This window comes from Columba livia, chromosome Z (assembly GCF_036013475.1).
Source record: "Columba livia isolate bColLiv1 breed racing homer chromosome Z, bColLiv1.pat.W.v2, whole genome shotgun sequence".
NCBI lineage: Eukaryota > Metazoa > Chordata > Aves > Columbiformes > Columbidae > Columba > Columba livia.
Window position 1 is genome coordinate 21,440,098 of NC_088642.1, and position 18,401 is coordinate 21,458,498.

The 18,401-nt window shown below is 37.9% G+C and overlaps 1 protein-coding gene across 9 annotated transcripts in view; it reads left to right on the plus strand.

Annotated features, from left to right (window-relative positions):
- Positions 1 to 8,253, plus strand: part of NIPBL (NIPBL cohesin loading factor) — a 167,016-nt gene extending 158,763 nt beyond the window's left edge. For 8 of the 9 annotated variants that reach the window (XM_065047569.1, XM_065047573.1, XM_065047575.1 and 5 more), the window contains 9 exons: positions 1,053 to 1,226; positions 1,651 to 1,841; positions 2,585 to 2,692; positions 3,234 to 3,434; positions 3,846 to 3,992; positions 5,427 to 5,722; positions 6,020 to 6,194; positions 6,797 to 6,982; positions 7,547 to 8,253. In XM_065047569.1, the coding sequence (XP_064903641.1) occupies positions 1,053 to 1,226; positions 1,651 to 1,841; positions 2,585 to 2,692; positions 3,234 to 3,434; positions 3,846 to 3,992; positions 5,427 to 5,722; positions 6,020 to 6,194; positions 6,797 to 6,982; positions 7,547 to 7,912 (1,844 nt within the window). In that variant the 3' untranslated portion in view covers positions 7,913 to 8,253. Of the gene's footprint in view, positions 1 to 1,052; positions 1,227 to 1,650; positions 1,842 to 2,584; positions 2,693 to 3,233; positions 3,435 to 3,845; positions 3,993 to 5,426; positions 5,723 to 6,019; positions 6,195 to 6,796; positions 7,024 to 7,546 lie in introns of all 9 variants that reach the window. The other variant, XM_065047571.1, reaches the window with a different exon arrangement.
- Positions 8,254 to 18,401: the final 10,148 nt, after the last annotated feature.

Consider the following 18,401-nt stretch of genomic DNA (forward strand, 5'->3'; position numbering starts at 1 on the left):
AGTATCTTGTAAGTCCAAATCTTGTTTTTCTGTCCACAAAGTATGGTTAAAAAAAATAAACCTAAAAATAGTGCTGCAAAAACTTTGAACATTTTAAGCATAGGAGCAGATATGCTGCAGGAGTCAAGGGGACTCAGGCGGTTTATAGCAGCCAGGTAGTGCTCTGAGATTTCACAAGGCATTGAGGTGGTCATAGTCTAGATGTTAGAGTTTCTTTTGGGATTTTAGCTATATTTCACTTTTAAATAGGTTATCTGAAGGCATTAGTGTGGTATTTCAATGACTTGCAGTTGTACATGAACAGCCATTAGATGGTTTGTATCATGTCCATCCTCTGCTTATGGACTAAAGCTGTACATGTGAGAGAATCTTTCTGGGGCAAATAGGCCTCAGTTTCTGGAAAAATTCAGTTCATGTTTATGGCTTAGTCTAAAGAAAGTTGTTTTCCCAGCACCTGAGCTTGCATTCTAGAGTTTAACTGTGGACAAGAACTTGCCTCTTAATCCTGCTGTTTAAGTGGCTTTTTTAGATATCCTGCTTCAGTTCAGGGTGGGGAGGGCTCTGAGGATAAGGACCAAGACTGAATCTTTATTTGATATTCAGTGAGAAACACTTGTGATATTTATAAATTTTTCCACATCTGCTCTGCCTTTGTATGAATAACTCTTCACAGTTTCAACAGGATGTTCTTCTCCACAATGAGTAACTTTTAGTAACGTTATTCCTTTGTTCTTGTGAGAACTCCTAGTCATTCAGATTCAGACTAGTGAGCTTGACATGCGCCCAGACCCATGTGACTCTTCTTAGTGCAGCTGCCCTTGGTCAACACCCCATCTTTATCCATCAGAGTCATGGTTAATAGAACGTTCATGGCTGACAGCTATGGATGGTGTCCATGTAGAAAAGCAATACTGTTTGGACTAGAAAAAAACTATGCTGTTGTGAGGAGACAAATTTCATACCTCTATTTTGAAGAAAGACTTAAAAAGCAGAAATACTATTTCTAGATGATAATAACGTGGAATTATTTCCTATTTTTTCCCCACCCTTAGGATTTGCATTTATACAACACCCAAGTTTAATGTTTGAGCAGGAAGTGAAGACTCTCTACAACAGCATTCTTTCAGATAAGAACTGTTCGGTAAACTTAAAAATCCAGGTATTAAAAAACCTTCAGACCTACTTGCAGGAGGAGGATACACGTATGCAGCAGGCAGATAGAGACTGTAAGTGTCAAGTTCTTCTGTATTAATGAGGCACACAAAATCTAACTTTCTGGCATACTATTACTAGATATGTGAACTGAGTTGAGTAAGATCGTTCTATGAGCGATAATATTGCACACAAAGTATCTTGGAATTATTTTTTGAAAGTTCGTTATGTGCATAGGTATATACACATTATACATGCATTATTTACTTCAGAGATGTATACATCCTGGAAGTAATCCAGAATGCATAATTACTGTAATTATGGTAGTAGTGCTTCTTATCAAAAGCTCCTCTAAGGTTAACTTGCAGATAGACAATAATAAATACAACATAAGAAATATTTTAAATTAAATACCTTAAGGATCAGCATGTGTCAAGTAGTGGCAAAGTAAATGATTATACTGTGTTGAGTGTGCTATTGCTTTTGTCCTTTTTACAGGGAAAAAAGTAGCAAAACAGGAAGACCTGAAAGAAATGGGTGATATTTCCTCAGGGATGAGTAGTTCCATCATGCAGCTATATCTCAAACAGGTCCTTGAGGCTTTCTTTCATACCCAGTCCAATGTACGCCACTTTGCTCTAAATGTCATTGCACTGACGTTAAACCAGGGTCTCATCCATCCTGTTCAGGTATGGTATTTGTTACTCAGGTTCTCAGAGGTTTTCTTGGTATATAAATATCCAGTTTTTCTCTTCCAGCTATGTTACAGTAATTTCTTGTTGTAAAAAGTGGCCTTCGCAGAAAGCGTATTTAAATCTGTTTTACATTGTTTAGCCAATGAGATTTCAAATGCTGTGTTTTCTGGTTTTGGATCGAGATGTAAAAACCCAGCCAGTGCCTAAAGACCCCTGTACAAATGTACATTGGAGCATATTTCTGTTATAAATTTCAGGTGTATGCCAACTTGTTTTCTTCACTTGATTCTTTATCCTGGAAAACATCAGCTTCTACCTCAATCCCAATGTCCTCCAAACACTGTGGAATTCCAGAGTCATTGTCAGAATTTCAGTCATCACCTCCATTATTCCTTGCTTACATCATATTTTTGTAATTATTTTTTTATACTGCTGCCATTGTGAATGTTCAGTCATAATTGTGGGGTTTTTTTAGTGGCATTTTTTTGTAGTGTAAATTGACTTTAGAGTTAAAAGGAAATAGCAGCTGAAACCTCACACACTTCTGTCATTCATCATGCTGGTCTCTCCTTTCTTCTATACTATTTGCTTGCAGAAAGTAGTCGGGAAGTAAGTTGCGTAGTTCCCTAATCTAGTTTCTGCAGTAGTCAGAATATAGGAAGAACAGCAGTATCGTAGAAGAAAGAAGACTGAGAAAGAGGAGGTACAATGAATAATCATTTCGTTTATTTTTCAAGTGTGTGCCGTACTTAATTGCTATGGGCACAGATCCAGAGCCCTCTATGCGAAATAAAGCTGACCAGCAGTTGGTGGAAATAGACAAAAAATATGCTGGGTTCATTCACGTAAGTAATTCTAATTTAATGTTATACAAAATGTTGTTATGTTCTCTAGTGATTTAAACCTGAATATTCCTCAGCTGCAGAAAAAGAATATAAAGTAACAGCTAAACAATAACTATAAGCATTTGTAAGTAAGATCTTGACTCTCTCCTGTTCGGAGATTCCTGTTCTTGGAAACAAAAAGGACATAATTTGCAGTGTCTCTTCCAGTCAAAAATTTAATTTATAGTTCATAATAATAGTTTCCTCACTGAATAATTCTTAAGAGCATTTATTTTATAAGAGGTAAGGATATCTGTTTCATAATGTTTAGTAATGATTTTCCTGTATCAGCGGGATGTTTCTAAACGAATTTACAGTGAAAGCTATTCACAGTACATTTTGATCTCTGCCACAAGTTCTGTTTTAATCTACTTGACAACTCAAAAGATAGTATCACCTCAGTGCATGTTTTAAAGTTAAACTTCAGGTAAGCATCCTCTTAAATTTTAAACTACTACTGAAAACAGTAGTTTAAATAAAAATAAGTATATTTCCATTTCAGATGAAAGCGGTGGCTGGTATGAAGATGTCTTACCAAGTACAACAGGCTATCAATACCTGCCCAAAAGATCCTGTAAGAGGTTTTAGACATGATGAATCATCCAGTGCATTGTGTTCACACCTGTACTCCATGATCCGAGGGAACCGTCAACACAGACGAGCATTTCTAATTTCTTTACTCAACCTCTTTGATGATACTGCAGTAAGCATGGCATTTCTTTCACTTAAAAAGAAACCAAAATACAGCATTACAAGCTCAAATTCTCCCTTCACAATGTATTTTATGGCATAATTATTGGTAACTTAGTTTTCCTAGTGTGCTTTGTTTTGCTTTGCAATATAAGGTATTTACCTATATAGTATAATGCATTTGTTCCTTTTCCATTATTCTGTACCTTTCTATTCCCAGTTTGGACTGATCAGAAATAATACATCTTCAAGTATGACTGAATTTTGCATCTACATGTGTTGTTTAGAGTGGGTTTGAGAGTGAAAGTAGAGTAAATTTTGTAATCATGTTTTTGCTCTAGATTGTTAAGAACAGAGGTTAAGTGTGTAAATCTAAGATATTTTTATGTGTATTTATGTGTACTTTTGTTTTTTTAACTTCCAGAAAACAGAGGTGAATATGCTCTTGTACATAGCAGACAATCTAGCTTGTTTTCCTTATCAAACACAGGAGGAGCCATTGTTTATCATGCATCATATAGACATTACACTATCAGTTTCTGGTAGTAACCTACTACAGTCATTTAAAGAGGTATGTACATTTATATTTCAGTATATTTATTATGGTGGCAACATAAGCTTCTATATAATTTGGTCAATTTTTCAGTGAATACAGTACCATTATTATTATATGGACCAGTAGCATTACTTTGTAAGAAGTTAAAAAACAAGCAACACATGCTGTTCTGCCCTGCATCTGGTAGACAGTAGTTAAAAACTCTTGTTATATTGCTGCCTACAGTTTTAAAAAAGAATTTTTAATTTTGAGATCTTAATATCAAATCTATTATCATTCCCTGATATGGCTGAATAATAAGTAATTGCATGCATCTGGAAGCCCATGAACCCAGAATCATCATGAAATACTAGTTTATTGTGATTGTTTTTATAATTTTAATAATAAAGTCCAGTTGTATGTTCATTTTGTTATCAAGTAGCTGATGGCAATTGCATGTGTGTTGCCTGAGAGACTTGAAATACATTGTTTGTTGCAAGAAAAGAATGCCCAATATATCTTTTCTTAAGGTAGAATATAAGAACCTAAATCACAATACGGTATCTGTTGTTATGGCAATACACAACCCTGTAACAAAAAGGCCTCTGCTGCTTAAAGACTTCAATGTCTTCATTTCCTGGACAACTTTAACAATAGAAGGTAACAAACTGTCAGGAAGCAAACTTGTTTCTAGAATGTCCAATCTGACTAGTAAGTACGAGTCAGTGTTGGTGCCTGGAAAGTACACTGCTTTGAACTCTCACCCTACCCAACTCGATTTTAAGCTGCTAGAAAGAGACAGTACATTCTTCAAATAGGGGAGCAGTGTGTACCATCCAGCACAGAAAGAATGAGATCCTGCTTAAGATATCTTATGTTCTATATTATGAAAAATCACACTATGTGTGTAATAATGCACGTATGAAATTCTGTAGCTCTACAGGTAGTACAATTGGTTAGTATCACTACTGTGTATGGTCACTTGAAGGTTTCGCTGGTCAACAGTGTACTTAGTGTTGCAGAATTTTAAGAGACAAGGATTAAAAGCAAGCTTGGACTTGTCTGTGCCAGTGTACATATGGAAATCTACGTGACACAGAGAAATTATATCCAGCTAAAAGAGAAACAGATATTCTTCCTGATTTATTGTGTTTGGCCCTCTACTGCATTTTACTGTCACCCCTAGCAAATTTGAGCAGCCTTTTTAGGAGTAACCTATCAGCGGATACTTATTGCTTCAGTTCCTTCTGTACCCACCTTGCAAAAAATGAGCTTTGGATCAAATTTTCAGCATCTTTTTGCCATAAATAATTTTTGTTTTGAATATCAAGTTATAAATTAATAACATTGTTCAGGGAATTCTTGTTAATTTAAGCCAGTGATTATTTTTGAATGATTTTCTTTTTTTTAGAAACATATATGATGCTACTTACTCTAATTTTGGAATGTGTGTTAATTTCTGTCTCGCAGTCTATGGTGAAAGACAAAAAAAAGGAAAGAAAACCTTCATCAGATGAGGAGACTGAGAGTGACAGTAACAGTGGTAGTGACAGTGAAAGTGAGGAGGAAGCTTCAAAGCCTCGGAGGTTACGGAAACGAGTAGAATCTGATTCAGATTCCGATGAAGAAAATGATATAAATTCTGTGATGAAATGTTTACCAGAAAATTCAGCTCCTTTAATTGAATTTGCAAATGTATCCCAAGGCATATTGTTACTGTTGATGCTGAAACAGCATTTAAAGAACCTCTGTGGATTCTCTGATAGGTAAGGCTATTTATTTAGGTAATAGACCATCTTGTAATCTAGTAAGGTCTTTGTAAGGATAAAGTTTGGAAGGTGTTTTTTATAGTCGGTTGTAATTAATTGTTTAAGCCATAGATTTGTATAAGAGAAAAAACAAATGTGCTAAGTTGAATGAAATGAAACTTTGGCTTCAAAAAAGCAATTATTTCATTTCTTACCACGATGTCTCTTGTATATGGAATAGAATTTTAAAAACTTTTCCTTGAAGCTACTTTGAACTTTCCTTAAAAGCCCTTCCCTTTTGTTTTCTTTAAACAGTAAAATTCAGAAATATTCTCCATCTGAATCTGCAAAAGTTTATGATAAAGCGATAAACAGGAAGACAGGAGTGCATTTCCATCCAAAACAAACTCTGGATTTTTTGCGGAGTGATATGGCTAATTCCAAGATCACTGAAGAAGTGAAGAGGAGTATAGTAAAACAGTACTTAGATGTAAGTAAACTTTCTTTGTGGAAACCCTGGAAAACTAGGTAACACAGTATAAGTGTGAAATTAGGTGCCGATGTATTGGATGAAGGTTTCGAAAGTTAATACTTCCTGGCAATCTTACCCAATGTACTGGTAACCTACCACTTCTTTTCAGGATGTTTAGCAGATCTATCTTTCAAAGACTTCTAATAAGTTTAAACACAATGAAAATTAATTTCAGCTAAAGGATATTCATCTTTATGGAGTGTTTTCTAATTTGTGTTATCCATCTTGTATACCTCTCCCATATAACTTGTTCACTTTATCTGTGACTGTTTCCATAAGAGGAACTGAGAGCCGCCTCACCTACCCGTAGTCTTTAAATATCAATTAGAGAAAACTTGCAATTTTGGAAACACAGGAAGAAAGCTTTTACATATCTACTAAAACAAGAGAGGAAACTAAAAATCTTGTAGAACAAACATAAGCTATTGAAGTTTGAAGTTGTCTGCTATTTGTTTCACCCTGTTTCTTTACCTTTCCATTTGTTTTTTATTTAGTATAACTGTGATATAACTGTCTATTTTTGAAGTTACAATGTGGACCTATCTGGTGTTTTTTCATAGTTCAAGCTCCTTATGGAACATTTGGATCCTGATGAAGAGGAAGAAGATGGAGAGGTGTCAGCTAGCACAAATGCTCGGAACAAAGCAATTACCTCGCTGCTTGGAGGAGGCAGCCCTAAAAACAATGCAGCTGAGACAGAGGACGATGAAAGTGATGGGGAGGATAGAGGAGGAGGCACTTCAGGGGTGAGGCGGAGGAGGAGTCAACGTATTTCGCAGCGTATTACGTAAAATGATTTTTATGTGCTTATAAATGTCAGTCTATTATATTAAATGTACACGAAGTAATGTAATCCACATGAAAGAAAGCATTTTGTAGATAGAGATTCTCTACTTAACCGTTTATACAACTTTTGTAGAAAGTTTAACAGAAAAGACAATAAAAAAAAAAAAAAACCTAGACAATGAGATTTATCCCATATAAAAAGTTATTAATTTTCCTTTGGAATGTACTGTGTGTTATCCTTTCTATTGTTGCCAAGTTTATATGTAGCTTTATGATTCATGTGTATATATAATTTTATATATCAATAAGAGATAAAGACACGGGTACAAATTAAGAGTATGTGGTTTTACAAGGATATGTTAACCCCTTGGCGCTGGCGGTCGCGGTGCGTCTCATTGCCGGCAATGGAATGTGTGCCGGGAAATCCCAACTCCCGGCGTCAAGGGATTAAAAGCAATAAAAGCAATAATTTCACTAAAGTTCTTTTGTGTAACACTTGGTCTTTTTTCCCCCCAATGTTTTAGTCATTGAGAAGGTCAAAACGAAATTCAGACTCTACGGAGTTGGCAGCACAGATGAATGAAAGTGTTGATGTCATGGATGTCATCGCTATTTGCTGTCCAAAGTACAAAGACCGACCACAAATTGCAAGAGTAGTACAGAAAACCAGCAATGGCTTCAGTGTTCAGTGGATGGCAGGCTCCTACAGTGGCTCCTGGACTGAGGCTAAGCGCCGTGATGGCCGCAAACTGGTGCCTTGGGTAGACACTATTAAAGAGTCAGACATTATTTACAAAAAAATTGCTCTAACGAGTGCTAATAAGCTGACTAATAAAGTTGTGCAGACTTTACGATCGCTGTATGCCGCCAAGGATGGAACTTCCAGCTAATGAATTTGTTCATGCAGCCAAATTTACAGGAATTGAAATAACAGAAAAACTTGAAATACCAACTTTCTGGCAAAAAAAAAAAAAATCAGTTAAATGAAGAGTAAGAATGGAACCTGCGACGCAGGAAAAAAGAAGGAAATGTTTGGTAAACATTTTTGTGGGAGCTTCCTTCGCTGTTGTGCAGCAGAAACTTCTCAGTTCATTTTTACTCCCACTGTATTATAGTTTAACAAAAAAATTGTTTATATCTTGGAAAAAAACTTTCTGTTTAAAAAAAATAAACAAGTGAATGTTGGAAATTAGTCTGTTAATGTTCTTAATAAAGTGTTCTTGGAGTTTAACCTAGCAGCGGATGGCTTTCTTTAGCTTAGCCCAGTTTCCAGGGAAGCATTGTTTTTCCAGGCTGTAAAATGGCAGAATCTCCTGGATATATAATTTATTCTGTTGAAGAAAAAAAAAAGGAAAAAGAAAAAAAAAAGGAAAAAAAAAAAAAAAAGCATGCAGTATCTATGACCTATCTGCAGGAGGAGTTTTTGTAAATGTAGATTTTGATGTATTAGGTCACCCTGAAATAATACAAGAAAAGGGATCCCCAGCAAACCTGGTGGAACAAATACTGCAATAAATTTTTTTACTTCTCTTTGTTACTTGTCTGTTTCCATTTGAATTTCTTATTGTAAAGATCTGTTTAAATCCATTTATATTATTTTGCAGTCTTTTATGTAAAATTTACTATATCAGTGGTTTTCAAAACAAGGCATAAAATATTGTTTATACAGTTTGTATAGGCTGACTTCTGAATAATTGGTATCTTTTTATTTTTATCCCTTGAAGGGTGTAAACACAAGTTAACTCCAGGTTTTTATTGTATCCTGCAATATTTAGTATTAACTATATGATTTAGCACTGTGCCAAACACATTTTCAAGAGTACATTTTGATATAAAAAGAAACTATAGTTTTTTCCTTGTATGCTTCAATTTCTTTCTAGTGCTGTCCAAATGGTAATTTATGGCAGATTAAATCTGGGGAAAGCTGAGTCACTATTGTGCTTGGGCTGACTGGCCGTGTCTGCATTTCTCTGGGTTCACACAGAGAGGGGAGATAGCTACCAGCATCTGAGGAGTGAATGGGTATGTCTGGGTAACTACACCACATTCCTTCACAAATGAATTTGTTAAAAAATGTTTGTACATTAGACTAATTTTTTTACTAACCGAAAGATGTTTTCGCATTTTGTAAATTGAGAAAAATCCGATGCGAGCTTTCAGAAGCATTTGCTTCAACTGTGTTGGCACAGCCTTTCAGAAACAGTTCACCTTCCTAGAGAGTAAGGAAAGCAGCATTTGCAAACAGAGAAAAATCCAAAAGTTAATCTTTTTTGGGGACTGTTAAACCTTGCTGTGTGTTCAGATGAATTTGTCTAAAACAGGTGTTCCTCCATAGGTAAATAATTCTTTGTATTATGTTTCTTTTCCAAATTTAATTTATGGTGGGAGGTTATTCTTGTCAAAGTAGCTTGCAGAATTCAAATATGTTATTCAGTTTGTGAGGAATAGTATTCCAAAATATTCTCATGTTAAAAAGAAAAAAAAAAGAACACAAAACCATTAAACTGAAATGATTCATAACTCCTCAGAATCTAGTTAGTAATTGTTCCTACGGGAAATGCCTTTTTGCTGTTTTACCACTGGAATTTTTCTGAACAGAAATGTTCTGGCATGTTTTTGTTTTCACTGTTAATGGTGTTTTCATCACTGTATAAAAAGCCACTTCTCAGGCTAAGTTAGGTGTTGCTAAAGTAGGGAGAAGTAGAAGAATCCGAAGTCACTCCCCTGCAGCTCTGGAAGCAGAACATTTTTGTAGCAAACAATGTAATACTGTATTTCTCAGGGCCAGGAGCAGCTTTTGTAGTGGGAAATTCATACTTTGAGAACAGAGGGATTGTATGACGTGTATGTTACGAGTTGAAAGAGCTGAAAATGCTTCACAAGGAAACTCTGAAATGATAGAAACAAGGATTTAATGCAGATAGAGTCTAAAATGAAGTTGTCTGTTAGCCATTTCTGATGCTATTTCTATTGAAGTGTCTTATTTTAAATAGGTAACACAAATATTTCCTTGTTCTTAAACAAATTGTTTCCTTGTCATGTGGCTTTCCAGTAGCAAATAAGGTTTTTTTGAAATTCAGTTTGCTTGGTATTTATTGGAATAAAATTATCAGAAAGAAGTTATAATTAATCAATAGAAACCTGAAGTCTGGAGTTGTTTTAGTTGAGAGGATTTGGACCGTTGCTGTTATTATGTGATATGCCAAAGGGGATACGTGCTCTTTGATGGGATCTGTTGGCTATAATACACACTAATTACAGAATAAATTAAAGAAGGTTCTCACTAGTTGAGAGTTGGGTTTTCCCCTTCTGTAGCACCTAGAGTAATGTCTAGTTTTGTGTAGCGCGTCACAAACATTCAGATTACTTGCTGTGAATGACAAAGTGTTCGTTTTTGGGAAGGGGGTTCCTGCGGGCTGTCACTGGGCTGAGGGAGGACAGAGCCCGAGGTGGCGGCTGTGACTGGTACCGGCACCGGTACCGGCACCAGCCGCGTTATTGGCAGCAGCACGCACCGAGATAGGGATTTTTCTACATTAAAAAATAAGTGTTCTGGGGGGTTGGGTTGGGTTGGGTTGGGTTGGGTTGGTGTTTTGGTTTGGTTTGGGTTTGTTGATTTTGTTGGGGTTTTTTTTAAGTGCTGCAGTGCAGTAATGGTTACAATGACAGAATTTTATTTCTTTATGTTGACATAGCTCTGTAGTATTTTTTCACTGTATGGCTATAGATTTTTACCTACATAGCTATAACAATTATTGAATTTTTTTATTCTTACTACTTTCTCCCTTTGAATACAAGTTCTGCATACAGAAACTTGTGGTAGCTTACCTATCAAAGGGATATTGACAGGCTTTTAGAACTAACACTAGCCATATTGTGCTTTTTAAGAAGACATGGACACTTCCACAATCTAAATAAGAATGAAATTATTATTTTTAATCTTCCACTTCAGTACTGTAAAATTGCAGAATAATTCTTGAGTATTTTCATTATCTGCAGCTATAAAAGATCACAATAGTTTTTGAAAAAACTTTAATTATAAATAAGTATTTTTTTAAATTATTCAGTAATGCCCTTTTTGTATTTTTTTGAGGTTCTTTATTGCTTATATTAACAACTCTAACATGTATAAATGTAGGCATGGGCAATTTTCAGCATACGTATTTTAGTGAGGTGTGGCCATTTAAAAAAGCTATTTAATATTTTAAAATTTGAGTAAAACTTGAGCCTTTGTTTTGCTGTTGTGGTGTCACTAGTGAGAATGTTTTTACTATGGAATAATTAGGCTGTGCTGAACATTAGCTCTAACGTGAAATACCTTGTGGCACTGAAATAGTTCGTAAATATGTTATTTGCTCATGACAAACGAGTTTGTAACGGAGACCGGGTCCTGTGGTGCTCATTGCACAGCAGGGTCTTCTGCCCAAATGCAGGTGTTGATGATGTTCCAGGTAGTAAGTGGATTGAGTTCAGCCGATCCTTACTGTAAAAATAACATGTTTTAGCTCTAAACCCTGGGTACTGGTGGAACTGAATTCCAGCACCTCATGCTTTTGTTACATGCCCAACGCTCCTCAATCTCGTGCCCTAGAAACAGCCCAAGGCACAAGTCCTGTGTCCCGGGTGGGTTCCGCTCAGCAAAGAGCCACACCACAACCATACAGAGTTTCCATGTGCCTCAGAGAATCTGTCGTCATTAAAGTACTGAGTTGTAATGGGTGAGTTTTTAATGTAAGTAGTGAGTTTTTAGATTTCATGGTTCCTTGACTAAATGTTAAAGTGTTATTGTTATATACGAATAAATTCATAGTATTTTCATATTCCATTTATTTAAAATAAATGTTTTAAGAGTTCAGTTTGGACCCTTCCAAAATGGAACTTGCAAGTTTTTCTCCTAGAATGCGCATACGCGTAGTTGATGGCTTTCTGCTCACAAGGCTCCAGTGATGCCTGGCTCACCTGCAGGGCATCCAGGGAATACATTTGCGGATGATTCTGACAGAATTACTGCCAGTCCATGTTCAACCCATCAGACATAACTTCATCCTTCTAATTTCTGCATTCTATAGACTTTTTAGCAGGCCTGTTATGACAGGACAAAGGTAAAGGCTTTAAACTAGAGGACGGGAGATTCAGGTTAGACATGAGGAGCAGATTTTTTACAACTATGAGAGACACAGGTCCAGGTTGCCCAGAGAGGTGGTCGATGCCCCATCCCTGGAGACATCCCAGGCCAGGCTGGACGGGGCTCTGAGCAACCTGATCTAGTTGAAGATGTTCCTGCTCATGGCAAGGGGGGTGGACTAGATGACCTGTGAAGGTCTGTTCCAGCCCAAACTGTGCTATGATTCTCATGCAGTTTCCAACCTACTTCTGGAGTTCCCTGTATTAGGAAGGGGTAGCTTTCACTAGCATGCATGTAACTGCAAGAGCTGCCCACAGCTGCCCGGGTTGCTATGTGTCTCCTCCAGACAGCCTCCTCAATGACTCCTTAGGCTGAGGGTTGGTTTGGGGGAGCCAAGGCGGTGGGAGGGGAGGGTCACCAGTGGGGCAGCCCCACACCAGCCCGGTGGCTGCACAAGCTGTCGCGTGTTTTGAATTGTCCATCCAGGCAAGGGAGCGTTGTGAAAGTGCATCACCAGGTCGCTCACGGTCCCAGTCACAGTTCGTGACACAGCGAGACAAGCATTTCTCCATATTTCAGTGACTATTTAAAGATTTATTTATTATTTACTTTGAAAGAGCTTTTCTCCATGGCTGCACTTAGTGCTGCTGTGTTGAAAGGCTCATATTTCTGTTTTGTAAACAAGTATCCTGCTTCCTAAAAGCTGGAATGGTGATGTAGCTGATTCCCATCCCCACCTCCCCAGGGGACCAATGATTCAGCAGGATACTTCTGTGTCTGTGATGTAGCCGCTGTGTTGCGGGAGCTGTAGTTACTGGCACCAAACCACGGTGCCTGGGGCACGGCTTCAGCTGCTGGCTTTGGCTGTGAAACCCGCACCGCAACACCATTTTTTGTCAATCAACTTAGTGTATTTTCTCCTTTCCGTCTTTCAAAATAACTTCTGAATTTGTTTTTCCTACCTACCGCTTATTTGCACTTCTCTTCCCAGCCACAGAGAGCTACAAAATTTGTTGGGAACAGCCAAAGTCTCGTCACTTCAGTTAATTTATTCTTGGGAAACCATACAAAGCAATCATCTGGTTCCCATTTTGACTTCACAGGCACAGACTGAAGACTTAAGCTTTCTTTGGTTAACAGCCTGCTTTCTGTCTCTTCTTTTACTTGTTTAGTTCTCCTGTTAGAGTTTATGTCTGTAGAGAAACAATACAGAACCTGAACTGCACTTTAAATTCCTGTAAGCCAGAAATACATGTGTTGAGGAGAAATCCAGTGGGTTTGTGCTTCCTGCTTAGACCGAACATGCTCTGTGAGCGCAGGCAAACAAGGTGCAATACTTCCTTAATAAAATCCATTTGCTTAATGAGAGCTTTTTTATTCTGGACAGTCCTGAGTGGAGACTGATTTCTCAAATTCATGGTCAGCTTTGAACATCTCCTGTCTGATGCATCCCTGTGGTTCTGAACAGTTCCACGTCATCTCCACATGCAAATCTGCAGCCCAAATTCATGTACTACCAAGTTCTCTGTCATTTGGGTTAGTCCTCATCAATTATTTTTATTTTTTGTACTGGTTGGGAGAAAATGACAATGCGCATAGTGGGATTTTCTAAAAAAAATCCAGCAGCTGTTACACATTGTATAAAATTCTCAGTTCTGACCAGCTCAGTAGCAGGTTGGAAAACCTGAAATTTTAACAAAAACTATTTTAGAACTCAGTTTGTCAAAATCATCTATGATGTGTTGATTAAACTGGTGTCCAGTTGCTAGAGATCTCTGGAAAGGCAGAAATTTGATCCTCAGACAATTTATTCCTGCAGTGGGTCTGCCTGCTACGTTCTCCAAGTATCAGCCATTTTTTAAAAGCAGAACACCATAAGGAAGGGGCAGGGCTATATTCTGAACTAGAAAGCCTATTTCTTTCAAAGGTGTTGCTCTTCTTGAGAGAGAGAATTCCTTTCCTTCTATATTGAAATCCACATGAGAGAACTGGGGCAGACGTTGTCACTGAGTCTGTGTTCAGCCTTCAAGTAATCCAGAGCAAACTCTCCTCACCAGCTGTGTGCAGCCTTCTGCACAATCACGTTTTCTATCTGGGCAATGCTGACTGGACCTGGATGCTGCACGGTTAGTGGAATTCCTTCCAACCTTCGATTTTAAGTGGTGGCTGAGAAACCTGCTGCAACAGGCCACTTCCTTAAATGACACTTCTAATGTTTTTAGGAGGCTGCACATCGCTGGTCATCACGAGGAACTCGCTTCTCTCACCAGGCCCTTTCTGAGTGCTTTCTGAATTTACCTTCCTTCTATCGGCATGTCTTGATACATCAGAACAAGAAAAATGCTTCCATTATTTTAGCTCATTTGAAAATATTCCAGCTGGGGATCAGAGCAGCCTGTTGACTCCTTACCTCTTCTGCCTCACGTGCAGCTGTGCAATATGATTTCAAAAGCAAGCTTCAGGATTGCGTTTATTGTGTGGAGGGTAGGTATTAATGCATATTTGTTCCTTTTTCCCACAAAATTTTGCAAATTGTAGTGCAGACTTAGCTTTTGTGCGTGTTCCAACACCATGCAGATTTTCTAGGAGCCTGTGCAGGATGGTTAAAGCAGCTCTTTCCACAGCTGAACACGCTCTCCTCCAGCTTCAGGAGGTGTGAGGGGCTGGGGAGCACAAAGTGCGCCCACCTTGCACTGTATGATTATGTTCCTCGTGGAACATACCTATTTCTCTTCCTTTACTTCCTTTACTTTAGTTTCCTTTTGGAAACTAAATAGATGCCAGTCCTGTGCATCTTAAGCTGCTTTTTCACACAATTTGACATCTCTTTAGTAGTCCCTTAGTTTAAATATCTCAGCCAGAGCTCTGACAAAGAGACAGACTTCATCTGAAGATGTGTAGCTAAAGGCAGCCAGTGACAGGTAAGTACCATTTTCTTTATTACTCTCCGAATCCCTTAATAATCAACATGTTGTGTTAAAGAATAAATATTGTCAAAGCAGTGTCTTATTGCTTTAGCAGTTTTATCTTTTTCCTGTTTTTCCAATTTTAAATATTTTTTCCCTTGGTTGGAGGTGAGGGTTATTTCCAATGTGTCTATTTGGTTCTCGGCTTCTGGGGTGTTTTTGTCTGTGTTTGGTTTTGTTTCACTTTGTTGTTGTTTGTTTGCTGTGCTTTTGATTTGTCTTTGGTTTTCTTTTTTAAAACTTCCTGGAAGAAAGTTTTTGGGTTTTAGTTTTCGTTTTTTTAAAAAAGGTTGGTTTGGGGTTTTTTTAAGCTTTCTGACTGAAGCTACCGAAGAAACCAAGGATGAAAACATGTATATAAGATGCAAAATGTGTGAAAATTAAGTAAAAAAAAAAAAAAAAGAAAAAAGAAAAAATTGTTTCAAACAGTCATTCTTATAAAAAGGATATGCAAATTCAAGTTTAGAAGTCTATATGTACGATTTAACCCAATAAAATAGTAGTCTTATGCTTGAAACTGTGAAACTTCATTATCTTTCAGTCAGATGGAAACGTCTCACTACTGAAGGAAATGCAGGTTTTCTTCAGGCGGGACTCCAAAAAAGTGGTACTGTGCTTTAGGAGAATGAAAACTGCTGCAGCTTGTCCCACTTGAGCTCTTCTGAGAATTCCTTCTTAATTTCTCATATTTCTATTAGGTTATTCTAAATAAGTATGCATGAGGTTATGTATCGTATTACCCACATTTTCCTCCTCTGCGTTTTGTATCTATTTTCTTAGCTAATTGACACAACCATCTCTCTGCAGCTGATCTGTTCCATAACATAATGTTTGGCTCCTGTGTGGAGCCTTTTTGTTAACAAGTAAACAGATAAATCGGTAGTTCTTTCATGAAAACAGGACTGTGTGCCAGTCTTATTTTTTCCCTTCCTCCCCCGCTCTGCGTCTCTCTCCAGCAGACACGGAAAAAAGGTGATGCCGCAGTCACAGAGAGCAGTGAAACCGAGTTTGGGGTCAGCCCTTCAGCCCAAGGCTCAGCTCCCGCAAGCTGCCGCGCGGAGCTCTCTGATGTTCCCTGCGCAGACTGGCAATGCCCTGCTAACCTTTCTGGTAGGACCGGTGGGATGCTTGCTCTCCCTGAGGATGGGACTGTTGCTGTTTGTGGCTTTGCTAGAAGTAATTGTTTCTATTTTGCTTTCATCTCGTAGTCCACAGTCCACAACTTCTGCCGTGTCTTTCAGAGATCACCCAAAACTAACTTGCTAGTTTTCCTGCTATAAGTCAGAAAAGAAAGATGTTCCCATTTATCTCAGCATCCCACTGTGTTCCCGCTAATTCTGGACCTCCCTTCATTTATGGGATGCCGGAGGGAAAACCAATTACATCAGCTTTGCTCAAAAAAAAAAAAAAAGAAAAGAAAAAAAAAAAGAAGGCAGAATTATTTAACTGTTTCATCAGATGATATTTTTACATATAAGGATTTTTAATACAGAGAACCATAGTTTTCTCCTAAGACACTAGAATCATTTTTTGAAGAGACTTTTTTTTAACCTGCCTCCCGTGAAACCATCTCCTGTTGTTCCCTACCAGCTGTTATGTGTTCAGAGGAGAACGATCAACAGAACATCAAAATATACTCCAACTAATACAGTATCCAGCCTGCGAATATGTGTTAAAGCTGCTCCTCTTGGACGCAAAAGCATGCCTTGGAATTGCATCTCTTGTGTCCATGTTGACTTCAAATCTGTTTTCACGACAGAGGTTATCTCGATCATCAGGAAGACCAGTATAGCCACCTGCCCTCAGCTAAAGATTTAAAGACAATTTGAAACTTCACTGTTAGCAGAGTGTTGCTGAGGTAGATGCATCTTGTTTTTTTCTAACTAAAAATAGCCCATATCCATCACACAAGCTTCTGCACGCAGTTATTAATATTTGCTGCTGATGCACTTCTAGAGTCATTGAAGAGTCTTCACTGCATGTCTGGAAACTGAGAATGCCCATACTGTTAGAATAAATACCAGTTTCTTTACACCAGGAGACACAATCAACCAGTACACAAAGCATTTTAGAAGGACCCTTGTGTGCCAGTAGCCTGGACAACTGAAGGAAGCTTTCCACACGTTTCCAGACTCTGACTTCACAGAAATGTGCTCTATTCTACTTAGGGAATAACAGAAATGGTGATTTACATCCTTCTCTGTCCAGTTATCACTGGAACATGTTTCTTTTGTCTCAAAGTTCCTTAGTGACTTGTGGGAATTCATGTCTGGGGAAGATGGCCTGAGCTGCATTTTGCAGAAAAGAGCTTCTGTTCACAGCAGCACAACACTGGATTGTCTTGCATTCAATAAGGTATAATAGAAATGATAAGTCGTTACTATGAAAAAAACAAAAGAAAACAAATAAAACCCCCATGGCTACGCTATTAAGATCTTTTGTAACAGAATATGTACCTCACAGCACAAGAGATAAATTCGTCTATCTTTTTTCATCAAACCTCAGTCATGAAAGTGCCTTTTACTGCAGAAGGTAAAACACAGGGCAATTTTCTCCCTCAACTGGGACGGAGACTCAACTCATTTGCTGGCAGTTTGCCATTGCAAATGCAACTTGTGGACGCTGAAAAATCATCATAGATTTTCATCTCCAGCTTTTTCAGGTATGGGCTATGAATCAATACATTGTTGTATGGAAAACGGCTGTGGGAGAACGATTGCTGTTTCATGGGCATTAAAACTTTTGGTTTTATCTTCAGATTTATTTATGGGAAGGGGACTAATGTTATTTCTCAGAGAGACAAGTAATCCATTTGAGAATCTATTGACTTTTTTCCAATACTAAGGTCACTTCAAAGAAAGTAAAATAGAAAGAAACAACAACCCAAAGCCTGAGTTGTATGAGATCACCCCACCTGATTCTACCTGATGGGTAGAAGCTTGGCCATAGACCTTGTGCCATGTTGCAGCTCCATGTGTCGACAAGTCTTTGTTCAAGGGTGGTTGTGTTTGGAACTGCTTCCAGCTCACCCGGATGACATGGAGTAGACTGCTTCAGCTTATTGAATTGGTGAGTAAACTGCTTCTTACAGAACTTGTTTAGAAACTGCTTATCTAGAATGCACTTAGCGTAAGTAAGTTTGCTTCACATAACTTCTGCAAGCTGGGAATCTGTGAAACTTTGTGCTTCATTCGGTAAAAAAGTTCTCAGAGTCTTCAAGCCAGAGGACAAGGAGAGTTGTGTCCCTGGAGAAAAGTGAAGGAAGAGAACAGCATCTAGCAAAAGACA